This window comes from Anser brachyrhynchus (assembly GCF_964034855.1).
Source record: "Anser brachyrhynchus genome assembly, chromosome: 11".
NCBI lineage: Eukaryota > Metazoa > Chordata > Aves > Anseriformes > Anatidae > Anser > Anser brachyrhynchus.
In genome coordinates this window covers 12,394,161-12,417,607 of record NC_137706.1, presented here as the reverse complement: position 1 = coordinate 12,417,607, position 23,447 = coordinate 12,394,161, and the positions used below count along the sequence as shown (strand labels likewise).

Here is a 23,447-nt window from a genome sequence, read left to right as displayed (position 1 = left end):
TGCATAAACAGGGGACAAAGCCCCAAGTCAGTGGGAAATGGCATGGTTTGACTGACCTCGGTGGATTTACACCACTCTACATGCTAAGGATCTGGCTTGCAAATCTGAGTTTTCCCTTTGTTTGACCTTTTCTAAAAACAATTTCTTCACAGTTTGCAGGCAGCTTGTCGACCAAACTTCTCACTAAAATACTCATAACAGCACATCTTTATTTCATTGATTTATTCATTTGTATGCTGGTTCAGTGATACCAGCTTACTTAAATGCCCTTTTGCTGTTTTTCTTTCATTATTTACTGATTTCACCTAGGTGAATAAGGTTGTGCAAATTATTATAAATCAGTCCACTTACAACTTCTGACTCCTCTTGATTTAAGTACTGATTTACTGTCCTTGACAACTGAGAGCTGTACAGTTTCTCTCCCTTCTGAATTTGAGAAAGACTAGAATGTAATTCCTAGCAATTAATAACGGAGCATTAGAAATACTCTGAAATTATCCACAACTTAACTGTAAAAGTGATGTGACTGATCAGAATCCTACAGAGTCCTGTGGCAGCACCTGTAAGGAAAGAAAGGCTTACAGGAAGAGCACGCCTGCCTCTGCTACATCAGCTCCTGTCGGCAGCACAAAAGCGAGGTAGAACCAGTCCCCAGTCACCTCTCTGGGGACAGCCTTTGCAAAGAGCTTAAGTGCCATTAGTGTGGCAAACTATGCCAGGTACTTTTCATGATCAAGTATAGGAAGTCTAGTATAGCCTCACTGCTCAGTTGAGGTTACGCTTCCTTAATGCATGGGAGAGCACGAGTCTGCTACTGAAATGTGGTGTGAGTCACAGTCCTTTAGCTCCAGCTGTAGAGCTCGTGTTCTTACCCCGTCTCCAGGCACAGCTACTGTGGTAGCTGTTTTCCAAACCTTTAACCGTAGCTTGTAGCTGATACCTGTGCAGGTTCCTGGAGCAAATGAACAGATACAGCCCACTGAATTTTAGCGAGAGGAATGAGTTATTTGTCCATCCAAAAAACATAGATTTTTTCAGCAGCTGAAAATCTCTGCTGATGGGGTTTTCAAAACACATTTTGCTGCCCCTCATTGGTCTTGAAAGTGAGGATTTCCTTCTTCCTGATTGTATGGGTGGTGAGAAGCACTCCTTCCTCTGGGGCTCACCGAGTTGATACTGCAGCATCTTTGTAACACTGCCACTGAGGATATGCACACTGATGACCTACTGCTAGGATAATGAAACTGAAGTAAACAACAAAACACCCTAAAAATACTGATTTCTCTGAAGTTTAAAACTGGGGAATAGCAAAATTTCAGTCACTTTTTTTCTGATTAGAATGACAAAGCTGTGTTAAGCGTAGAATTCAGCACAGAATATCCAGGTGTCCTGATACTATCTTCTGTATGCAGGAAATTTACGGTATCTTTGTTCAGGAACACTGTCACTGTTGTAGCTGCTTTTATCACCCTGTGACATACTGGGACCTCATTTTAAAACTGCTTAAAAGGAAATTTAAACTAAGAAGTCTGTAATCCCATGACATCACCTTGATTTGGTAGCATTTCTTTCAGTGTGTTTGGAGGCAAGAGAGAAGGAAGGGAGGAAAGGTGATGCCTAGTGAAGCTCATCTCCCAGGCCCTGCCTAGCAGTGCTGCTGTAGAGGACTGTGCAGAGCTATGCAGAACATCTGAGTTAGGCTCCTGCTTTGAGACGCCCTCAGAAGGAGCCTTCCCCTCTGCAACAAAGACCGAGGAAGTCAGGAGAGATTAATCCTTCAGAATATCCTCTACTGATGCTTACAAAATTATCAGAGAAGTTAGGAAACTGTTGTGTTAAAAATCGGTTTACTTGAGTTTCATACTGTTGAAAGTATGGTTCTGAAAACTTTACAAGAGGCTAACTAAGAACAAGAGCCCCAGACTAGCTCTGGAACAGCACTTAGCAGCACAGCCTGAGGTATTTCCTTGCTTCTGCAGTAGGGTGAGCCCCATTGCACAGGCAGCCAGGACAGAGGAGCTGAACTCACCTGCCTGTAGTCACACAGCTGGCTGGCAGAAGGCTATAGGCTATACTCCCTGGGAAAACTGTCGTAATGTATAGGTCCAGAGGTATTTGAGCTTAAATTTGTATCAGAAGGTCTTGCCTTATTGTATAAAGAAATATTCAAAAACATTTGTTGCTGAATGCTACTAAGAGAATGGCTTTTTCTTGTGTCAGATTGAGCTAGAGAATATTTCTGTTACAGTTAGGTGGTTCCTTGCAGTGCTGAAACGCACACTTTCTCCAGTGATAAGAAGTTTCTAGCATTGTTGCTACCTCAGGAATTTGAAAGAAAGAAAAAAAAAAAACACCAAAAATTACACCAATAAAAAGGTCTTGCATCATGCCTAAGGTCATTAGCATCTGGCTTTGGGAAGCTGCCAAAGGGAATGAATTTCAAAGGCTGAGACTATTAGTTGAGAGCCTGCCAGTCCCAAGAGGTCTTACCTCAGTCTTGCAGCAAGAGCTTCCTGGCAGACCTTAATGGCTGTGACAGTACTTTCAGTGAGAGGATATCACTTACAATTGAATCTAGAACTACATGGGACTTAGCAGAAACTTTCTAGCGCAATGAATGGCGCCAGGAAGAAACAGAAAACCAGCAAATGGCCTGAATGCAGGTGTTACGTGCTCACATCAGTTCTCTCTGCTCCGGGGGAAAACAGATGCTTTTCTGCACCTGCTCTACTTTCAGCCCAGCTAAGAAGAATGCACTGCATTAATCTTGTATAGAGGTGACCAAAGCAAGGTGAATCCACATGGTCTCTTCCCCAGCCATAAGCAAGCAGCTCTCTAGATGAGCAGTGCTGCGTATAAATCCACAAGCCAAGAACTGTCAGCTCGAAAGCAGAGCAGGCACTGCTCCTGCTCAGCCCTCCAAATACTTCTCCAGCCAAAACCCAGTCTCTTCCAGTGAATCTGAAATGAGTCACAGTCAGCTGGTTTTGTCAAGTCCCCTGTCTTTGTCAGGCACTGAGGAATAGATCCACGGACGGATGATATCTGCCTGTTAATGTGACACTGCAGATCAAAATGTGTGCCCGTGCCTTCCAGCAGGCTTGACACACTGCAGTGCGGACAGAAGCAGACTTTTCTGGGGTACCAACAGTTGCCCAGGGGTCTGCTTTGGAACAGATCCATTCATTTTAAAAGGGGAGCATGTGTGTGTTCTAGCACATAAATAAAAACGAAGAACTTTGGCTGAGAGGCATGCAGTTCAGGAGGTGAACTTCCAAAAATTGAAATAAATAAAGGAAACCTGCAAGTCAAATACATCACTGGTATAGTTCCTTTTTTTTTTTTTTTCAGTTCTTTGTGTCTCTTTTCTAGTGTACTTTTGTAGTTGCTGCCGGTTATTGTTGTCTCCAAGCCTTAAAAATCTGGTGTCCTAGCATTATTACCGATGGAAATGTGAAATGCAGAGATTACAAGAATCGAGGTCCTTGGCTTTTTACAGATGGTAAAATGAGAGAGCATAAGCACAAAGGTATTTAATGGTTCACCAAAACCTGCCCTGCTTCACTTTCAAGTTCACCCTGCTGTTGTTCTCACCTGTTCTTAATAGATCATTGGTAGTCCAGGTGTATTTGAAAGAAGTGCCTAAAATCACTTGGATAGCTATGTAATAAGTGGACAAAGAAAGATGTGACATTTGTTCCAATAGCGTTTTGGTGTTGCTGTACATAGAGATGAAATACATCTTTTGCAAATAGAAAACATCATTGCTCACAGAGATAAAATGTTGGCATTTAAAACTTAACCTGTGGCTCATCACTCTTCTACATGAGATCATTGCACAGCAGAATGAATTTCACAAAACATAGTACAGATAATTTTAAAACAGGATGGATTACTGTTTCTTGCTTTAACCTCAGCCATAATGACTGGAAAGTGTTCCACCATGTAGAAGTGAAAGTTGATAGGTCTCAGTTTAGTTCCCATATGGATTTCGTTTAGTTCTCACGTGGGAAGGTGTATACATCACTGAAACTGCCTTTTTTTTGTGTTTTTGTAAATGAGATCATGTTCAGCATGATCATGGAAAACAGGGATTGGGATGAGCTGTGGAAGAGAACATGTTTGTCTAGAGATGGTCTCCAGAGCTGGATTTGAGCGCAAGGTAGGACAGTGTGTACACCTGGTCGTTCTCTGCAGGACCCCTCAAATGTCCCTGTGATGCTTTTCCTCAGTGGCTGAAATGAGATATAATCAGAAATATCTGCCTGCCCCACTGTGGGGCTTATGGGTTTTGTTGGCTGAGGAGCCAGAGAATCGAATATTTTTAGTAGGAAGAGAAACCCTTTCTCTCACAAGTTTGACGTTGGTTCATTTGTATTTTTTACAGATTCAGTGCCATCAAATATCTGGATCATTTCTGGGGTCAAAATTTAAAAAGTGACACATGAGTCACTTCAACAAAAAAAAAAAGAAAATAAAAATAATCTTATTAAATTTAACATAAATCTGAAATAAAATATTTTTGACACAGATTGAGCTCTTTGAACAAAAATAAAATTGTGAAGAACTGTGCTATTTTTTTCCTAAGTTCACTTAGAAAATAACTTTATAAACTTCAAGTAGAAATAAATTAAAAGAGGAAAAAAAAAAAGCACCAACACACATACTTACAAATTAAATAGAAATCAGTGCAAACATTGCTCCTACTGTGCAGCCCTGACCGCCGGGCAAGAGTACCAGTCAGGGGTGTGGTTTTGCCTAAAGCATCACAGCAGGGCGCTGGTCTGGTGTCCTCTTGGTGTTCCTGGGCATCTGTGTTAGTGGTATTGCATCTTCTGGTCAAGAACCATGGGATTTCAGAGAGGACGAGCAATTGCTTTTTAATGTGAATGCCTGTCTTTTCCCAAGATTACTGTTATTTTATCATCGCGGTTATTTTTCAGCCAGGTTTCAAAGGTAGCTGAGTGTTCAGAGCTTGTAATCGACGGTAAGAGGCCAGGCGGTAATTTCAACTCCCCGATACAGTTGGTCACCTTGAGGTTTGCCAAGTACAAGTCTTTGAGAAACACTTGTCGTTTCAAACTGTGCTTATTTACTGGTGAGGTAATAAAGCAGGTATCCGAGATATACTCCTGATCACAACTGTTGTTTACTTAAACTCCTCGTGCCAGTTCTTGTAATTGTGACTGGCTAGGCACGATGCGACGCTTTAATTGGGAAGTAAAACGAGCAGCATGTTCCACTGCTAATGGCTGGGCTGCGCAGAGGAGTTACTAATTAGCCTAAAGAAGCACCGAATACTGGTGTTTTCACAGAGTGACTTTCCAACCCCTTATTTACATCACAAAATCTATGTATAAAAGTAGCTTGCATCTCTCCTCCCCTGTAAACAAGTATTTCACATTCTGTGAGGCTGATGCTACAAAATGAATGTTACCCAGATAATGTGGGTTGGAGTACAGAGAAAATATCTTGATAAACAGAATACACAATTTCTAAGGCTAGAAATGAGTTTTTAGAGCTTTCTAAAGAAGCCAATTTTTTTAATAGATGTATTGCAAAGGCTGTGCTATTTCTCTTCGCTGGCCAGTATAATATGATGGTTCTACACAAAGACATCTTTTTCTAAGTCTATAGAGGAAGTGTTTGTAAAGGCTGGGATTGTGCCTCTACTGTGTAATGTTTATAAACAGCAATTGTTGCTTGCTTGCTAAAATGGTGGTCAGGAGAAAATGCTATTCTTAGGAGGAGGATGAAGCCACAGAACGGGCTGAATGACAGGCTGGCTCTGTCACAGATTTATTATACAACTTTGGGTAAATCACAAATCCACCAGCTTGTAAAAGGGAGATAATGCTAAGCATATAGTGAGGGTTGCAATGTTTTATTGGTGTTTTTTAATAAAAAATGTGTTGAGATCACTTGAAATGAAAGGCTTCAGAGGTATATGGAATTTATTACAGATCTAGTATAAATTGCATTTCTTGGAACTAAACTGATTTTTACCAATGAGGATTTAAATATATTCAGAGTCCAAAAAGGCATTTCCTTCTTAATAGCCCTCCTCTACTGTAGAGAAAAGTAAAGATCACAGCAAATGTTCAATTTCTGTTTGAAGGTGTCACAGAGTTTTTAATAAAGATTGTGCTGACTGTATCACTACCTCATTTCAGCACGGACAATTTCAAAAGAAGCTAGCACTAAATGATTATGTTAATCTTAGCGGTTTTTCCCTATTCAGATTTTTGTCTAATTGATGTGGAGATGTAGTGCTCCTTTACTACAGAGTCACGCAAGCTGGATGCCATGCTGCATCTTCAGCTCAAAAAGAATATTCTCTTAATCTGTTGGGTAAGCTGAGTATGGTGGAGCCATATGTGGATGAAGAGTTTAATACAGAAAAAATTATTACAAGGCAGGGGCTTTGGAACAAGGCATGTGGCCGAGCTAATAAAAATGTCTCACAGTTGCTGCCAGTAGGCTTGATTCTGCCTCCCTCAAAGCCAGCAACACAAGTTGTGTTGGCCATGCGAAGGCAGGAGAAAGTCCTTTAGCTCATGGAGGCCCTCGGCAGGAGGGGCCACCTGTCCAAGGCACTGAAAAAGGCATCAAAATTAATCTCCAACTCCCATTAACCTCATGCGGCTTCAGCGCAGTCTGCTGCAGCCCAGCCATCGCTACATCCGGTAGGGCCGTGACCGTTCGGCTCGTCTCCACAGGAGCCTAAGGCCTAAGGTAGGGAGCGACAAAACGCCCTTCTTACCACTACCGTATGGTTTATTTTTAACAGAAGGACAGCGTAAAAGAGAAAAGGAGGTTTGTGAAAAATCGCACAAGCTGTGTGTGTCTTTAGTATAGCTGAAGGCTCATTACTTCCTTGTGGTAATCCTGCCAGGCCTACTTCTTCAATCCCTTCTGTGTCGGTCTGGCAGTCAGCTTCCTGCAGATATTATACCTAAACCACTGCTTCATAAGAGACTTCTGTTTTACACCTGCCATAGTTCTTTTAATTGTATGATTTCGCACCTTGTTCCAGGCCTGGCACTCCTCCAAGCAATCCCCAAGTGTCTTGTAAAAAGTGGTTGGTCTTGAAGCATTTTTCTTCTTTTCCATTTTTCACAGTATGCATGCTCCCCTATTATTTTAAACCAGTATATTAATGGAGGGAAAGCCCTGGTAACCAGTCCAGTGCTTCTGAGTTATTAACAGGGCAGCTCAATTCTCACCCTAAAATAGGCTGGTGCTTGTTCAAGTGCATTTCCAGTAGCGTAGATGCTAAAATTCAAGGGACTCTGTAGCTAACACAACACTTATTCATAGCAACTTTGCTTCTTGAATTGCTGCTACCTGTTGCAACATTCAAAGATTCCCAGAAGTTTATTTAGTTACCAAATTTGCTAGCAGTCTAAATTAGCATCCTAGCCGCCTTAGCCAAGTCTGGTGTCCGGATCACCCAGATGTACACAGCTTGAGCTGACAAGGAGTTGAGTTCCATTCTGAACACATTTAAGCTAATAATTTCCAGTATAAAATGCTGCTCTTAATGTTGCATGAAAAATATCTGGTAGCAGAGAGATTCTGGCTTTCTGTGTAAGCAGTCTGCTGTCAGAATGATCAGTGGGGAAAGGATTGGCAGGAGGAGGCAAGGGGCTGGAAAAGCCGGGTGTCTGTAAGCTGAGACGGGCTCGGTGCTGGAAGGCTGCTCTGTCTCCTCAGGTTCAGAGGAAGGCGAAGTGGTGAGGGGATGAGAGGAGGGAAACTGCGGAGACTGCCTGGGCAATGGGGCAAGGCGGCATCGGAAAATAAATGAGAGCTCGTGGCAGATGCTGATTCCTCAGCCAGCTATTCTTGGCAATGAATAAAAAGGTTAAAGCAAGGAAAAGTTATATTTATTTTTGTGTGTGTGTACGTATGTATGTGTTTTATTTTTAAAAGGTTGCTTTTATTTCCAGGTTTTCAATTATTTCAAAGGTTGCCTATACCGGAGGTGCCACAATAACTCATAGCTTCACAGAGACAAATCTATTATTGCTTATCACAGAAATGCCCAGAGGCCTCTTGTAAGGACAGAGCCCCATTGTGTCAGGTGTTATGGAAACATCATGTATATCTTTGATTCATAGTGTATTTTGAATCACCCTTAATAGTTTAATATTTTTTCCCATCAGTTAATTTCGGTTTTCAAGCTCTGAAAGGGGCTTTTACACAGCATTTGTAGGTTCTGGCAAAAATCTCTACAGATCACTACAGCCACTTCTGCATACCAATTCTATATACCACCATTGGCAAATATCAACAGCTGGCAACAAAACTAGATGTAGGTTGGTCTGAGGATGGATCACAGTGGCAGATTCAAGCATTAATTGAAAAAAGGGGGGGGGGGGCAGAACAGAATAGAAGGAAAAACTGGCTCTTTTTGTGAATTAATCTTAAAACTGAAATGTCACTTTACTAACATATTAAACTATCCAGATTTTTTTCCTTCCTGTGGCTAGAAATAAGGAAGAGAGTAAGGTAATGAAAATATTGAAGGATCGCTTGGAAAATTTCAGTGTAACATTTTCAGTATTGTCAGGTTTAGTTTTTCATAAGAAATGTAAGATCTGTCCTAGCGGCTCATAAACTGCTTTTTTGGATAAGATAATGTAACAAACACTAGGTTGACTATACACTCTAAAGTTGTCATATTGAGCAGAAAAATAGTGGGATAGTTGCTCACGTCATTTAGCAGCACACTCTGCAAATAATCTTTTGAAGCCACTGGGATTATTCATGGATTTTTAAACAAGTCCTTCTGTAAAGTTTTTTTCTGTTTTTGCCCAGAAATGGTATTTTTATTCATTGTGTGAATGCAGCAACTTTGAATCTGTCCAGCATAATAAAATAGTATCTGTTACACACAGGCAAATGTTGAAGACATTTGGAATATGGCTGTATGAAGTGGTTGCTTGTTTATTTAGACTGGTTTTAGCTGGAATTCCAACTTTTTTTTTTAACACCACTCATATCGTCAAGGTATATCCAAAGCTACCACCAACTAGCTGGACAGCTTTCTCTGTAAGTTTTACACATCTTATCCTCCTGCACTCCTAGAGTCTTATCTCCCTTGTCCATAGCCAAAAGCTACTAACTTGGAACAAAGTTCAATCAAGACCCAAACATAATGAAGAAGGAGAAATCGCAAAAGATGGAGTTAATGGCTGCAGCTACCGCTGTGGATCCTTTTGCCACAGGCTCTGAAAGTCTGGAAAATTAATCAAAGTTCAATCAAGGATGTATGATATTGCGGCGGCTGCAGCAGCAGTGTCTGGTGTCACCTGGGAGCTGTCCATTAAAAACAGCTCACTGAAAACCATCGCGGTATTGATGTGGTATCCTGGTTGAAGGGGGTAGTCAGATGCTTCTCCAGGACGTTGCTATACCTTCTGCTTTTACTACTGGGTAAACTTCAGAAGTTCAACACATATTTGAGACATAAAAAGAGCAGGCACATGTCTGGAATAGGCTAATAAAATCGGTAGTTTTAAAGAAACCTACTAGGTGGAAGGTGGGTGACCATTTCAAGGAGGTTTCATGGAATGTCATTGTAAAAATAGAAACTAAATTTTTTCTTCCTATTCAATAAGAAGGTGATCTAAAATCAAAAAGATAAGTGAGAACAAAAGTTTTGGCTAAAGCATAAATTTGTAAGATAAGTCTTCATCAGCATCGGAGAGCTGGTAAATAAGCATCCATAATGAACTCTGATTATTCTAGTGGTAACAGTACTTCAGGCATGGTTGTTAAACTCAACAGTTTGTCCAGAAATGTGTACGTTATGAGTTTAGAGAAAAAAAATCTTCTGCAGGTAAGCTATAGTAATTTTTTGCAATAATTCTTCTTTCAGAAATTAATTTGAAAACGTGGAATATTTGCTTTTTATTTCATTGCCTGGAAAAAAAATGTCCTATAACCTTTATGATGTTTATGGTTTAAACTTGGCAAAACTTGTGGGCAGGGAAAAATCATCTTTCATTTTATCAGACTGCCACTGAGACACATCCTAGTCATCTCTGTAATACTCTGACACTCCCATGAAACAAAGTAAAATTGCCACCACTGGTATTACTGCTATGTTACTCATCGGTTATTATATGCCATGGTTTAAACGGTTGAAAACCACTACCTGGTATTAAAGAACAAGGGAGGGGGGGGAAAAAAAGGAAGAAAAATGCTGGAGGCTGTGAAAATAAATACAAAGCTCAGTACTGTAGGTGAAGTGTCTCCTGTATTGGTAGGACTCTATCACCTTTTGGGGGGGGGGGGAACAACGGTATTAATGTTTCAGGTATCATACTGCTGGCTCTCCTTTTCTTTAACCATGTGAATATGAGTTGCTCCCAGTTTTATGGCAGACATTTTCTTCTGACTTTGACACACCTCTGGCCCAATGTCACACCCTTTGGCCTGGGGGCACAAACATGGTTACTGACTATTCCTTTTATGACAACACAAAGTCTCTGGAATTCTGTCTAGGCACTTTAAATCAGATAGCATAAACAAGTCTTTCTCCCCATTGTATTTCTGCCTGGATCATCACTATATCTTAAGTGAAATTACTGGTATTCTTTTGATAAACCATTAATGCTAGGAAGGGGGTTGGATATTTTTTTGTTGTTAATTACTAAATCTCGGTGACAGACAGAATCTGCCTGTTAAAACTTGTGTTGTAATTTGAGGATTAAATGCTGCACCTCTGAGAAACATCAGTATCAAAACTGATTTGCTCTAAGAGACTTAACGTTGTTAGAGGCTGCAGTCTGACAAAGTAGATTCCTTAATAACAGAGTTAGCAATTAAATGTTTTATGCTCCTCACAAGACTTACAAGATGAGAGGGCAATCACTAGAATTGTGCAGAAAGGAAAATGCGTAGCCAGTGCAGCTCCCACCTTAATCCCTGACACTGAAAGACTTCAGCTCCCATTAATGTTTGGCTGTTAGATATGATTTGAAAATTGCATTTTGCTTGATAACACCTTTCTTATCTAGCCCGAAGGTTTGCAGGTTCATATTCTCCTCTAGCACCTTTGTGCAGCCCACCCCAAACCAGACTGACCATGCAAAGGGTGGACAGAGCTGCCAAGAACACTTGGGTATCTCATCCACGCTGCATCTTTCCTTAGAGCGCTCTCTCTGGTTGGGTAGACATGTCGTATGTATGATAAGGTGATATATCTTTTCGCCAGCCTTTTAGACAGAAGCTGCATACTTCTTTGCAGTTCAAGAACTTAGAAATGGAGAAAGAAAGAATCAGTGGGTAAGCCAATTTTCTTTCTAACAGCCCAGGGGTTAGGGGGAAATGGAAGGAGAGAGCCAAGAAAAGTCTGTAAGTGTATGTCTAAAGTTGTTCTGATTCAGGCAGGTCAGTTAAAATATACTTACTTTGAACAGTGATGTGATACAATTCATATTTTCGTAACAACTTTTCCAGTCTTGATATTCACTGCATATATATATATATATATATATAACATTTGTATTTCTGTGTTTTTAACTAGGTATATTTCTAGGGGCTAGACAACTGCAAAGTTGATGCTTTTTTGGCCTATTTGCAAGCTTTAGTTCCAAATACAGATTTGGATTTGAAGCCTGTCCCTCCTTGAAGTTTGAATTCTATGTACATTGCTTCATAAAACATTTTAAAGAAGATAACGTCGTTATGTAAGCTCTGTGATTTCTTTTCCTGTACTCTCTGGTTGTACATATTGAAATCCAAGCATAGAAAGCACCTACTAGGCAAGAAGGTGAAAGGTAATGTGTTTATTTTAACATTTTAAACTGGCAAAAAGACAGAGAACAAAGAATAGGAACAGCCAGTGAGTTTGCAAATGGCTAATAGTTAAGCTGGGTGCTCCAGGCTTCACAGTGGGTCAGATGGTGTTTATTAAAAATCTGGGGAGGTTGGAGAGAGTACAGAAGGAATGCTGCTTACAGAGAAGATACATGTTTTAGAGTCATTAAGACTCTGAATTGTAAAGCTCTCCAAAAAGATCTAATAAACCTACCTGAAGAGCAGATAAAACTGCTGAAAAATGCAAAGTAGAGCATGCTGGAAAGAAGTAATCTGGAGTTTTCGTAAATGCTGTCAAGTCCTGGAATGAAATTGTAAGCATTCAACAGAAAGCCCCAGTTATCAGAAAATTGGATGAACTCATCTGTATGGTATATGTGAGCAACGGATTAACTCTATTGCTTTCATTAGAAAAGAGAAAATGTTGTATTTATGTTTGTCACCAAGTACTTGCTAATTGTGTGTCTCTTGCTTAGTATAAAGCTGCATTAAACGGAGGAAACTAAAATGGTAGAAAGCAAAAGAATAGAACAGAGTAATGTTAAAGTATGTTAATGCTCTCAAAAAGTCAAATGGGACAGCATATTCCTTCAGGTGATCTTATGACATCTACAAAAAAAATTAGCCAAAATGAGGAATGAGAACAGGAGAATGAAAATACACAATTGCAAAAATCACTGGAAGCAGGGGAAGGCTTTGCTAGGAAGATCAGCAGTAGGACCACCTCGATTAGCAAAGAGATTAATAAGATATGACATGAACAAATGTAGTGATTAGCACAGAGAAGTCAAGCCATGTCTGTTGGTTTATTGTATTTCACGTTTTCAAGCAACATGTTTTAACACCAGTATTGAAAAGCTCTTTCTGTGCAGTGCATAATTAAGCCATGTTGTATAATTATGGTACCATTCCTGCAGGGAACTGGGCCTTAAAAATGGATGTAACTATGTAACCTTAAAAAAAAAAAAAAAAAAAACACACACACCTGTTAGATGGCAAACTTACAGAATCTATTATCAATTTTTTCAGAAAGAAATACATTTTGACATAAAGCAAAATTTAATAAAAGATGAAAAGAAACTTTCTGTTCAGGTAGCTATTTCGCAACTTAATTGCAGGTTTTCTTGATTCTGGTGACTTTCTATGGAGAGGGGATGGATCAGTGGTATGAGATGGTGTTGGTTTCTTTCTGGATCTATAATAAAACTTACTTCAAATTTTAGCATCTTGAGCTATTTTGAGCTAACAAAGGAAAGTAATGCAGTGAACAGTTAGAGGAAAAAGTAGTGCTGAAGCAGAGGTACAAATGTAAATAGTATTAAATAAACTGCATATTTTCTTTTTATCTAATTACACTAAAGGAGATATAAATAGCAAAATAGGGATCAAGATTTAAACTCAGATTAAACTGTTAATGGAAAACAGTTTTGTACACCATAGCTCAGTATTATCTGCTTGGGCCACCTTACAAAATCAGCCTACCTTGGTTTGGGTTTCTCTGTTGCTTAGATGAGAACTGGAGTGCCATACCGAGACCTTCCACACACCTTGAGAAAGCTTCTTACATACTCTATGGCTTAAGCTGGCCTTTTTGTAGTTGACAAGTGCTTAAAAAAAAAAACAGTACACAGAGTTTAAAACTATTTTTATCTTCATAATGAAAAGTTCATTAAATTTTGAAACTACTGGGCTTGCAAGTCATTTGATACCCAGGCCTGCAAGTATGCTTATGTCCTGCTGACAGGACCACAGCTCTCTTCATTTTCAAGGTCTTTTTCCTCTTTCCCTCCCACCTCCCCAAACTCTTGGGTCCCTTCAACTCTGGACAAGTGTGTAATTCTTGTTCCTGGTGGCTTTCCTTGCTGAAAGGTGCTCCACTGCCCATCTGTACGATCATGGGGCAGACCATTAGTTCGCATGTCTTTTGTAAGGTGAAATGCTTAATCCGCACCTCTCTCCAAGGCAATAAGTGAGCAGACCATTAAATTAGCGTGGAGATCTTTGCCAGCACTGATTTAAGGAAGAGGGACATAGTGTATTACGTGTTTGGAATTTAGGCTAAGCAGGCAGGACACAGAGGTTAATGCCATTTTGCAGCTAACTCTGTTAGAAAGAATTTGACACAGACAGCATGTGCTTGGGGAAGTTAGGTGCCCCTTTGCATAGAGCACACAGCAGCAAAGACCAAACCTACTCCTAACATTTAGATTGTGCTTGAGTAGTTTGTTGATGATCTTTTTTAAATTACCTTATATTTTTTTTCTTTTTGGAATCAGCCACCAAATCATGATTGACAAAAGCCAAGAGAAACATTTTTCTGGGGATGACATTGCACTTTTGTGCTACATCACACAATCTCAATTGTAGCGATTCCCTATGATTAATACCTATTTTTTTAAAAAATGCTAGATAATAAAATCAGGTAAGAGCAGCAGCTTTCTGTCTGTAACCAGTTCCATGTGTTGGAGCTCTTCTCAAAACTGTGAGTACTCTGGAATTTGGTGGAGGAGTTTTAGCACTTCACAATCTGCCCTACGTCCTCAGATGTTCGTGCTGCTGTGAACACAGGCTGAGACATGGCAAAGGAGAGACAGGCTGGGGCAGATAGGGAGAGAAAGCAGCTTTCCTTGGGCTGCCTTGTTATGCCGTGATTCTAGGTGTCTACATTTGGACTTCCACGGATTTCAGACCTGGGAAACCTTTTCCTTTGCCCTCAACAGTGTCCCTGAGAACAGAGATAGATGCCCTGGTTTCCTCAAGGAGCTTACAACTCAAATACATTAAAAAAAAAAATCAGAATTGCAAAAATTGCAATAACTTGCCCAACAATACAAATAGCACTTTGATGGCAGAGCCCCAGACTGAACCCAAGACCTTTGGCTCAAGCCTGGGGCTCTGTCCTGAAGCTTATTTTTTACACAAGAAGCTATTTTTCCATTAAATTTCACTGCTGGAAGAGGAGTTATGGGAGTCACTGTCTGATTTCAATTTTGGTCATTCTTCAAGATACATCTTGATAATTTGTTCTATACAAGCAAGCTTCAATTATGAATTAGCTGAAATTACTGCAAACACCGTTAGCGTGCTAGTATTTCTTTAAAAGCTGACCTGTAAATACAAATTGTCTCGAACATGTCACATTATGCTAGAGATCATTGGATTTTACTGAACGGAGCACAGGTAGTAAAAAGCTGAAAAACTGCTAATCAGTAACAGTGAATAGTTGAAAAAGAGCAAGATTGGAATATGTTCCCATAAAATATTCATTGAAAAAGCTTGAACAATGAAAATAATGCTTAAGAGACTGTTAGTAGATAATTAATTAAGAAAAAAGTCAATTGGTCTTAAATTGTTTGCTGTGGATAGTTAGCCCATTTAATAAGAATTATCATCTTCCAGGCAAATGGCAGATAGCTAGTAAATAGGTTTTTCCTGGGAACTGGCTGGAGGGGAGAACAGCTCTCCACACAGCTGACTTTTAGTCACTTATCATTTTGAAGTAAATTCAGACCTTCTGGCGGTTTGTGGAATCTTAAGCCACTCTTTGTTGGAGAATTCTCAATCAGGTAGACTCCTTAGCTACACTGCTGTTTGTTTCATTAAGAAGGAAATACAATTTTAGTAACAAGATGTGCCTTTGGCTTTGAGTTATCATCACGAGAGGGCAGTTCGGGTTTCCCCTCACTACAAAGCATAGGCTTTTAAAACCGCTCCTAAGAATCAGCTCAAATAGCGTCACGTGGCTGTGATTTTGTGGATGCTTCGTCCTACAGCTCACAAGACCGCCGATGATGTGCGTGGAAGTGCTCTGGCATCCTTGGCAGAGCCCAGCGCCGGTAGAGGTGGCCCTGGGCTGAGCTCTGCCAGGGGAGGACCTGTCGGTGGCTGACTCTTCGCACACTTCAGTGTTTTTCTGGCAGAAATACCTGGCAGGCCATACTGTGAAACTAAATCCCCCTCTCTTTTTCTCGGTCTTTGTAAGTAGTTCAGTGGGAGATATAAGGTATACGGCGGAGAAACCTATGGATTCAGGGAAAGCGTATGCTTCGTGTTGTGCTCTGTGGGCCCAGATTCTGGTATTGGCTTTAAAACTGGCTTTATCTGGCCTGCTTCCAGTCACTGTGGTGGAGCTGACATTGTCTTTACTCCAGTATTTAGTAAACTGTAAATTAGGTTCTCTCCTTAAGCATTGTGCATATATCTAGCAAATAATAAATAGGATTAGAGGACAAATTGCCCAACAATTATTCGTTACGTTAGCTGTCTTCTCCCTACAGCCATCTTATTTCCTGCTGCCTTCCCTATGGGATTACAGGTATTCATCTGGTCAAACACTGTCCTGGTATGTTCCTAAAAGGATTCCCGCTGAGTCCAGTGAGACTTATTCATGTGTGTTTCTGGGCGTAGCACGGTGTGTGCCTGGCTGAGGAGAGTGCCAAGAAATAATACATAGGAGGCAAAACTAGAGCAGGGAGAAGTGTTTTCTTCGTGGTTTTGTTTTGTTTTTTAAATAGGTGAGAGATGACTATGACAAAAATCCTGTTCTAACTCATGAATGCAACCCAACACCTGAATAACTCAAAACAGATTTTGGCCCAATTACTGGAAAGTAATTCTTCTCCTGTCTTTATGGCCTGTACCTCTGTTAATAGGAAGCTTCAACTTAATAAAAAAGAAATAAAATTCAGCCTTAACGCAAAAGTAAGTTGATAGGGGGAAATGTTTTAACTTTAAAAAATACGTGCCCCACTCAATGAACCTTTAAAACTTGCAAATGTTTAAAAAGAAAGGAAAAAAAAATCGTCAGCTGCAATTTGCAAAACAACACTCCGACACTAAAAATAAGTAATTTTAATCGTAAGTACCTCGTAGCTTATTTGCAGATAGTTGTACACTCTTGGAAAAAAAAAATGTAATAGGCCTTAGGTCAGCTGCATTGATTTAATGCATTACTTAGGCTGCCAGAGCAGAGGTAGAATCTCCTCGCACTGCATTAGGAGTGCCTCAAGCCTCCGTGACTCCTTTTGATCAAATCTCTGTGAAAGATGAGTGTCATGCCCTCTTCGAGCCAGCTGTGAGGGGACTGCCCTGCGACTGGAGGAGCATGCTGGAGCACAGCACTCCGGGGCAGCGAGGTGAGAGCTGGCTGCAGAGGTGAGAGGCAGACACAACTTCGTACTGTAGGTCTGGAGAACACCAAGGGGGAGGATCCTATTTCACTCCCCTGTGCACAGCCTGAGCATACATCAGACCTTGAGGTGCTCAGAGTCAGACAAGAGTAAAGAGGCGTGTGATGGTTCTGCCTTAGTACTTGTACAGACAGGAGTGTTTCCAGTACTTCTTTGTACAACTCACTGAGGGAATGGGAAACTGTTTTATAGCTCTGGAAACATAAGCACAGTAAGAATGTCTGAGGTAAGGAAAGTTCTTTGCAGTTATATATGAATGTGTGTTTTTACTGTGCAACTTTTACTTGTGGTTATGCACTGTGGAGATATAAAAATTCTTGTAATGGTGTTGTTTTGGGTAATGAACAATGGAGATGAAAGCTGTAGTGAAAATGTACTCTCCATTTCTTAATTACTAAAAGATACTGTGAAAGTAGAAAACTACTTTATATTAAAGAAATCCTGCTTTTCTTTCTGCTGTGCACTGTAAACAACTGTATGACTTTTCTATTCTACAGTAAGTAATGCAGAATTGCAGGCTGATTATAATAAGCAGAGCCATCACTTGTATAATTGTTTTCCAATTGAAATAGTAGCATGTAAATCATAAATACTTGACAATGTTTAATTGTAGAAGTCCTCGATATACATTAATAACAATAAAATCTGTGATTTGTGACTCAGATGTGTTCTGACTGAAGTGCTTTAAGCAGATACATTATCATTATTATGACGTATAAATGCACTGAAGAGCAGACAACAATATAATTTCAGTACGAAGTTCTTTTGAAATTACCACTAAAGTGGAATCTAATGTATGCCCTTTATATTCAATTTATTGCTGACTATTTAGCATCCAGAAAATAAGGCCAGTAATTCTTTTCTTAGGATCAGTCTGTTTGGGGGGGGGGGGGCAGAGGGAGGGGAGAGAGAGGGAGTGTGTGTGTGTGTGTGTGTATGGGGTTGTCGTCTGTTGTTATTATTTTTTAAATATATAGCTCATTAAGAGGTTAAATGCATCAGAATATAAGATGCTTATTTAATTTATTTTGATTTTTTTCATCACGTAGAAAAATAAACATGGTTTAATTGTGATCTCATACATAATGAGGTTTTGTTAGATGTGTTTAAGATACAGCATTTTACTTTCTGGTTTATTAATTGGCCAGATACTTCTAGTCCTCTGTGTAAGGAATCCTTGGTTTAAAAATGAGGAGAGGGCAGATCGCTAACCCAAGGGAAGGCTACTGATATATACAGGCTGTGGCTTATCCTTCTGTAAAATCCTGTGGATAAAAAGTGACACTATTCTTTTCTTCCCCTATTTCTTTTTCTTTTTATTTTTTGTATATAATTAAAAAAAAATATATGTGTTTTTTAGTTTGAATAATGTGGGGAGCCAGGCAACTTTCTGATATTTTGTGGATGTGAGAAAGAAAAAATGAATTGAACTGGTTTTGTTTTAATTTAAAACAAACCATTGTTTGAAAGGCAGTTAGCAGTCAATTTTCACATCTGATCCGAAGTTGGAGTTTGGTGTGCTCATTTAGTTGAGATTGTTGTTCGAGCAATTTATATATAAATTTCTGTAATTCGTGTAACTACTTGGCTTCTTGAACCTCGGGAGCTGATTGTTTGTCTTATCTTTTGGTGAGCTAACTCTGCGTTATGTTGCAAAACCTTGAGGCATGTTGTGTTTCTTCGTGTTCCTGCAGTCTGCAAGTGAAGTCAGCTTCATTAGTTTCATGATGGCACATCAGTGCATGGCTGGTGTTGCCGCTTCCTTCAAGCTACTCCCGGAGCATGATCTGGGCTGCCTTGGTTTGGATAAGCTTGTAAGGATTTGTCAGCCAGATGTGACAAGATTGTCAAGAGGCAAGTAAAGAAGGAGATCTGATATTAATCAGTGCATAGCTTGGAGCCAAACTTTCTCAAATGCAGTGTAGTAACATGTTCTTCTCATTTACTGCTTCTCTTTGTGGCTATAGAACTGCCACTGTCTGAGTTTGACGGTTAAAAGGGATGCCAGCTAATAGTCTTTAATTGTAAGGGTACAATTCTAGGTGGGAAAAGATCATATGTTTCTATTTTTAACATCCTCTTTGAAAATACAGTTCTGTTTACTGCAGTTTGCTGGAAAATATGCTAGCGTTATGATAGACAAGACTCTGTTTTCTCTACTAGTTTTAAAATACTGAAATAGTGGCTCAGTGCTCTGCTCGAGGAATGTGAGGTGGGCAGCCTCCCTGTACTCCAGGTCATGGTGCAAAGTAGGACTTGCATTGTTTGTAACTGCTAACAACAGTGTGCGGTGCCTTTCTTTGTTCTGGTGATTAGAACAAAGTACACTGAAGAATACCTTTCTCACTTCTTCTTTTACTGAAAATGGATAAAATATTGACTTTCAAAGAACATATCATGTAATATTGCATTAGATCTATTTACATTATGTGTATAATGCTAATAAGTTTTTTTACGTATAACCAGTATAATTCTGCATTTCTGTGTAAATCAAACTTCAGAGTTTTTAGCAGTTGCAGCTTAACCATAGGTGAACATGGAAAAAGTATCTAATCTTATGTTATGGAAAATACTTTCTTGTTTTACTTATTGTAAGTATTTTTGCTTGATTGATTTTAAAAAGTAATTGTTCTGTTAATTCTTTGAACTACGGAACCATCTTCAACCTATTTAGAACCATAAAGAGAATGGCATCTGCAAACATATCCAGACGTGCAGGAGAGCTAAATTGTCATGAACGGGAAAAATTATTCCAAATTTTGGGCCATTTTGTGGGCTCACTATAGCTGGGATGAAATTCTGCCTCCTTAGGTTGCAACAAGATTTGGTCTTTTTATACCAAATGCCTCGACTTCCAGCTTCTGTGCCTGTTCATAGTGTTATTAAGAAATCTGTTCATACAACATTGAGCATGTCATTCTATTTCCCATCAAGTAAGCCAGTGATTTAGTTTGTTTTTAGTAATAAAGACTCCTCTATTATGTTAAATATTTCCTGATAAGAACCAAAATATTCTTTTTTTTTATTGTAGATTACACTTTTTGCTACATGTTTGTTTTTAAAGCACCTTTCACAGGAAAAACATATTTGTTAAATATTTTCATGCAGATTTGAGCTAAAATTTAGCTACAGGTCTTGAATTCCAACAAAAGATCCACAAAATGCAGGGAAGAGAAGCTATTGTTTTGGCCCCCTGGGTCATCTCCTGCCCTTCATGACTTAAGTGGTGCAGGAACTCAGTTCCTATGTGCGGTGCAGCCAGCAGTTTTTGTCCTAGCAGATGCTACAGCTGAAGTTTTATAGCTTCATCACTTTTTTTTTTTAATTCTCATTATCTATTCACTACTATCTAAAAATCTCTTTAGAGACTGAAATTTCAGTTTTCAAACTCAAAGTAAATAATATTGAGGGACCAAGCAAAAAGTGAGAAATTCTAACAGGGAGATTTTTTGTCATTTTAGGATAAAGAACAGTAACATTTTCTTACCACACTTTAAAACCATGGTAGGATTGTATCTTTAAACACATACATGCTTTCGAAAGAATGAAATAACTGTTCCTCACTGATAATCAACTATATTTCAAATTTGAAGTCAAAAGTTTGGGGTTTTCTTTTATTAGCTATTTAGACTGGTGTTTGAAAGCCGTTTCAAGTTTTCTCACCTGCATTCAATAAAAAAGAATACTAGGTTTTAAATTGTGAAATTACCAATGGAGCTACACTGTTGCATAAAATATTGCATAACTCTGTAGCACCATAGATAGTATCACGTGTATGTGTACAAATACTGTTTGGGTTTAAAATTTATGAAATTGCATTAAATGAAATTGCGTAACACTAAATATTCCAGAGTGCTGTTATTTTTCTTTCATTCTTTAATGTATCTTTTCTGTCTGTAACAAGAAGGGGAAGAATTTAAGCATGTGTTATTTTATGGCTTTAAGATTCATGCAGCGGTGTGAGAAGCTGAAAATGTTGGGATTGTCTTCGAAACGTTAATTCACCCATGTTGCACACATGTAACATTCTTTAAATTATGTAAATAGTTAAAGGCATACTTTAAAGGGTTTATATGCTTTAAAGGTCTTGCAGTTCATTTATAGTAATATTCTTCATTTCTCTGATAACTTGTGCATATACGTAACATTTATTTCTTTTTAATGTAGGACTTGGAGTTAAATATTTAATTAAGCTTTAGATCTTGGACAGATCTGTAGTCTCAGCATTTAACATGGGATACATAGCATGCCAATCTGGTTAAATAGCCTGTGCACAGCTTATTTTCTAGTTTAAATAACAGGTAGTGTTTCATCAAAACAAATTTCACACCATTTCTGTTTGGTGACTTACCCTTACCCCCAAACCTTGAGCAGCTTTTCTCATCAGTTTGCAGCAACCTGTTATTCATTTTTGAAACACACTAATATGAATGACTTTTCCTGTAAATTTTTTAGAAGGAAAGTTGAGATTTTTGTGATAAATACTGCTTAATAGTCAGCAAAGTGTAAGGGTTTGTGATCTACACAAAGTAGAGCAGGTACACCATGGGAACTGTAGCACTATAGTTTATTTCAGGGTCAAAAGTAAATAACTGCAAGATAATGATAGGGTGACATTTTTCATTCCTTAATTTGTATTTCTTGTTTTCTTTTCCTAATTGAACAGTAAAAGAAAAGAGGAGCTAAATATATTCCCCAGTTTGACCAAGCTGTCTGTCAACACACCTGTTGTTAACAAGCGAGATTAATTGCATTGCAAGCTAATGTATCTGCAAGCACATTGTTGAATAGCAAAATTGAGCTTTACTGTCCAGTGCTTTTTGTTTAAAGAGTAACAGTTCGTGTGCGCACACACACACACGTGCACTCTCTTCTTATAATTATTTTGACAGTGCCATTAACAAGAGTTGCCCTAAGGGGCCCTTTAGGGTAAGTGACATGCATGAAGAGTGATTTTCATCCCGCAAGTTATGCTGTGATTGAAGTTTGGCCTCGTTAGTGTGCCGCCTTTCTCAGAAATATCTCCATTCTGCTTACTCACCTCGCTGCATTGCCCGAGACTGTCCAAAGCACCTCTCTATTAGCAGCTAAAGCTGCCGCTTAGCCGCAATTGGCTGTAGGATTTTGAGTCTTTACTTAATTCAGTCTCTTATCTCAGCTACTCGTCCTCAGGACTGTTCTCAGTTACTAAAAGTTCTTAATAAAGTGGCGAGCAACATGTGGAGTAGTGGCCCGTAATTCAGTAGCCGGCTAAAACTTTTAAATCCACAATCATGGTTGATTTGACCGTGTGGTACCATCGCATGGAAGTATTGGCTAATTTCAATCCCATCCTACTGAGCTGTTTCACTCCGCCCCACCACTTTTTGGCCAGTTTTGAAGATGTTTTCATCAATTATTACAAGGACAATTAAACATTTTCAGCTGCAGGTGGTAGACTGCACCCGCAAGAGAGAGATTCAGTCCAGTTCTAGCCAAAACTTGCTTTATTAAGCTCCGCAGAGGGAGACAGTAATGAGGTAATGTAACTTGCTTCAAAACCTGGGTTGTAAATACTCTGCTTACTTCTCAGGCTGTGACTGCTTAAAAGGAGGTCAGGTTTTGGTATCGGACCCCAAATAAACAACATGGATATACACATAAGGATTCTGGTAATTAATGGGATGTATTCTGTGGTCTTGTCTAGAAACTGTATTCAAACTTGTGGCCTTTGTGTTCTTTAACAGTAAAAATCATAACAGAGCCTCCCCACAGAGAAGGTCTAAGTGGGAGTTTAGTGGTATCAGCACCAGCCAACATTTTCAGCGCAATAAGTGTTAAGTTAAACTCCTAAATTCAGGCTTGGCCTCTGGAACAAAAGCTTTTTGTCTGGGTATTTTCAAAAGTTCTTGTACCTCCAGAGCTTGGTAGGAGCATACATGTTCAGCATGAACAAAAACCAGCCCACTTATTGAGGAGCCATCATGGATTTAGGTGTAACCTCATGTGTAGTGGAGCTGGGAAAGGCAAGTTGTGGCCCATCTCTGTCTTCCCCATCTTTATCCTCGTTAGTCTCTTACGCAGGAGACAAGAATTTTGCTAAATTATTTTACTAATAAGCAGTTTGCCAAATGAATCATCTAGGGCTAGCATTTAAACATGTTTGTTAATGGGGAAGGTTGGAGCTATTTGGTCAGTGCTGTTTACTCTGTCACATCCACATCAAATTTTTCTCTATTTAATTGAAAGCTCAAAATATACAAAACATCAGATGTTTTCTGGATACAGCAAACAGTAAGGCCTTCTTTCTTCTCATGAGAAATGTATGTTGCTATTTATTGTGTTTATGAAATGACTCTAATGGCACTGTTAGTTTGTAAGAAATATTTTTTGTGAGATATGACTGTGGAAATAGTGTGTGCATCTTGTAGGCACCTTTCTCTTGTT

General features: G+C 39.2%; 1 protein-coding gene across 6 annotated transcripts in view; it reads left to right on the top strand.

The window, feature by feature from the left end:
* The window catches only part of BNC1 (basonuclin zinc finger protein 1), a 75,267-nt gene that overhangs the window by 38,624 nt on the left and 13,196 nt on the right, over positions 1-23,447 (top strand). The window contains exons 1-2 of one of the 6 annotated variants that reach the window (XM_080607723.1): positions 17,009-17,247; positions 18,716-18,875. The exons of 2 other annotated variants lie outside the window; for them this stretch is intronic. Coding sequence is in view for 2 of the 4 variants with exons in the window: in XM_080607719.1 (XP_080463845.1) it covers positions 4,133-4,162 (30 nt within the window). In the remaining 2 variants the exon portion in view is untranslated. Of the gene's footprint in view, positions 1-4,117; positions 4,163-16,813; positions 16,968-17,008; positions 17,248-18,715; positions 18,876-23,447 lie in introns of those variants that run through there. 3 more of the 6 variants (XM_080607719.1, XM_080607724.1, XM_080607720.1) reach the window with 3 other exon arrangements.